Below are 3,169 nucleotides of genomic sequence, written 5' to 3'. Positions count from 1 at the left end.
ACTTGACCATTTAAAGTAAAACTTTGGTAAATAAAACAAATACTAGATTAAGGCAGAGTTTACTCTTGGTATATACTTAGTTTATGTAACTAGAGAAAGAAATTATTTCCCCTCTTTTCTATAATGAAAAACACTTTAACAGCACTACTTTTCTCAGGAAGCAGGGCATGATGTCTCTTTTCAGCAGCTGAGGTGAAAACATACAAGTGGACCAGGATCTCCTCCATAAAGCCACCCCCACCTTCAAATAAAGGGTTTTGGAAATGCAAAGCCACTCATCGGCAGCAGCTTCTTGTCCAATGGTCACCAACAAACAGAACCACCCACTGACACACAGTGGTCCTTCTAGAGCCAAGAGGGCCACTGAGTGGAACAGGTGGAAGAAAACTGAATCTTGAATGAGAAAATATATGTCTACTCCCAACTGTTACCTTTAAACCCCAGGCAGTGCAAACTTGATAACTGGCATGTATTTTAAGCTCTTCCACTGAGCTGGTAAATAAGTGGTGATCAAGATTTCTCACTTTAAAAAAACAAAACTTCTTTCTCTTCAACTTACTATGATATTTTGACGATAAATTCAAATAAAACAGAACTCTAAACTTCTCAGGAAAAGATGAGCTCTCAAGCACAAGACCACCTGGGTAGGGAGATTGTGACATCGTGCCCACCTATATCTGTTCACCCAAGCAGGGTAAATGACTAACTCAAGATCTTCTTTTGACTTATAATTTATTTGGCTTTTGGAAACGTACTGGATGAAAAAAAAGATACCACCAGTCTGCTACAAATGACATTTCAATACCATAGAAGGATGTCTGAGGGAAATTTTGTAGAATTGTAGAAAGGAACAAGGAAAATGCCTCTCTCATCTGAGTCCACAACAAACTGTCAAGGGGCAAAACAAGTCCAAATCTCACACTACTTATCTGTAAAGGAAAGGGTAGCCTCTGGCTTAACCTGAGCTCTACCTACAGCATGAGTGGATGGCCTAGTACCCGCACAAGACCCTTCTCGGGCTGAGAGCCCTACCTTGCTGAGTGGGCGCCCTTCTCATCATCAGAGCTCACGCCCACATCACAGGTGTCTTCTGTAGCAGGAGAAGCGGCCTGCTCTTCCTTCTTACTGTCCTGTTTGCACTTCTTTCTTCTTCGTTTTTTCTTTTTCACAGAACTTGGAGTAAAAACTGTCTCTGTTTCCAAGATGTGTGAGATGTCTGGACTCTGAGATGGTCTTTCACCTCCACCCGATTTCATCAAAGGGGTGTCAATATCTTTAAAGAACTGATCTTCCGTTGGAATTGGTGAGGTGGCAAGGTAAGCAGGAAGCTTTTCCTGAAGGAGAACATGGAGAAAGAAAAGTTATCTACGACAAATCGACAGTGGATCAAAAACAATAATTAACATTTTGAGCATATAAATTTTCACAGTGGTAGAAAAAAATACTTATTTCCTAAAGGTAAGAAAGTTACACTGCCTGCTCTATTCTGGGTAGGTCTTCACGCTGTTAAACACAGCTAAATGGTAGCCCATTTCAGGACATGTAACTGAGCACACATGGAGGAACTGATGTGCCACATCCGTGTGGAACACCACAGAGCTGTGATTAAAGCAGAGCCAATTAAATTCTTTGCAAAGAAAAGGTCAAAGCAGCAACAGCATTCCAAGGCGGTGTTACAAAGGACTCTGTTAAGAACTTACATAGAACAATAAGAACAAGATAAAGCACAAGGCAGAGATTAAGGACACTATATCAGACAAAGGGCAGCTGGACAAGTAAGTGAGCAGAGGAACTGTGGTGAATGGAGAGTGGTCAATGCTGATGTTTTGCCAAATTAATTGAGGATGGAGACAATACCCTATAACTAATGATATGAGTGAATTTTTAAACCATAAAGTATTTAACATATCCTTTTAGGAATTCAAAAGAAGAAAATAAGGCTTAATATTTAAAAGTCATTAAACTCCTAATCTAATAATGAATGAATGATCAAGTCTGGTGTTTAGTAAATTAACATCTTAGCCATTTCTTTCATTTCTTTTTAACATTGGGGAAAGTGGAAGATACATAACAGAGATATAAATTAACCTTAGAAAATTTAGAAACTCAAGTTTTTACACAATAGTCTTGAAAATGTGGGTTTCCATATTGTTTTCTATTAAGCTTCTGAACTTGGCTTTGATAAATATATTACCCCAAAGCTGAATGAAGTTTTATTTACCTAGGAGAAATTTGTGTTCACCAGCAATACGCATGTCCCCAAGGCACCAAGATGAGAGGCTATGGTCTTTTAATTCAATAATCTGTTTACTTGTTGAAAGCTGGTTTTATTTCCTAGTTCTATTACAGCAATGTTTATGTGTTGGAAACAACCTGAATGTCTACCAGTGAGAGAATGGTTGAATAAATTATGGTATACCCATACTATGGAATATTGTACAGCTATTAAAAGGACAGAGTTAGATCCAGAACTATTGACTTGAAAGAGATGTTGATGACATACAGTTAAATGAGAAAAGTTTGAGAGAAACAAAAAGCAAATAAATGGCAGCCAGATAGGTTTTTAATAATTTTCATCCTCCTCTAAATTACGAATTCTTGAAGGGGTAGGGAGCGTATTTTATGCTATGTGGCATAGAGTAGTAATGCCAATGTTTCTCGGATGAATTAACCAATTTTTTATTTTAAAGAGAAGCACGCTATACTAGAGGAAATTTGGTCAATTTGGTCACACATGGAATAGGAAAAAAAGGGTGAAAAGCTGACATTCTCCTAGCTGACCTTGCTAAGCATAGTTTTTAATGGAATTGTCAGAATAAACCATGAAAACTAGGTACCAAACTATCAACAACCCAGTTCTCTCACTGTATCTGTTGATTTACACAAAGCTCAATCAGTGTTATGGACCATATGTGACTTTAAGAAACACATCAAAAATGTTTTATTCTTGTGACAAATGTCATTTATTATGTTTCATTCTGTTCTTCGCCTCTGTCTCTGATGAGGAAACATTTTGCTTAGGCAAAGTAAATGCAAATAATATGAAAACAAGTAATTACGATACTAGAAAAAGGACCAGTCTGGAAAGGGTCTACTTCATACATCATACTGTTTCAATGCTGCTTTGCTTACTGGTACCAACATTGTTGGCTTCTCTCTAAACTGAAAA

General features: G+C 37.6%; 1 protein-coding gene across 1 annotated transcript in view; it reads right to left on the bottom strand.

Moving 5' to 3' along the window:
* Positions 1–3,169, bottom strand: part of LPIN2 (lipin 2) — an 81,038-nt gene that overhangs the window by 48,185 nt on the left and 29,684 nt on the right. Inside the window, exon 3 of the mRNA XM_012652119.1 lies at positions 1,033–1,334. Coding sequence (XP_012507573.1) covers positions 1,033–1,334 — 302 coding nt within the window. The remainder of the gene's footprint in view (positions 1–1,032; positions 1,335–3,169) is intronic.

The sequence above is a fragment of the Propithecus coquereli genome, unplaced genomic scaffold (genome assembly GCF_000956105.1).
Source record: "Propithecus coquereli isolate 6110/MARCELLA unplaced genomic scaffold, Pcoq_1.0 Scaffold38, whole genome shotgun sequence".
Taxonomy (NCBI): Eukaryota; Metazoa; Chordata; class Mammalia; order Primates; family Indriidae; genus Propithecus; species Propithecus coquereli.
This window is presented reverse-complemented; position numbering and strand designations above follow the sequence as displayed.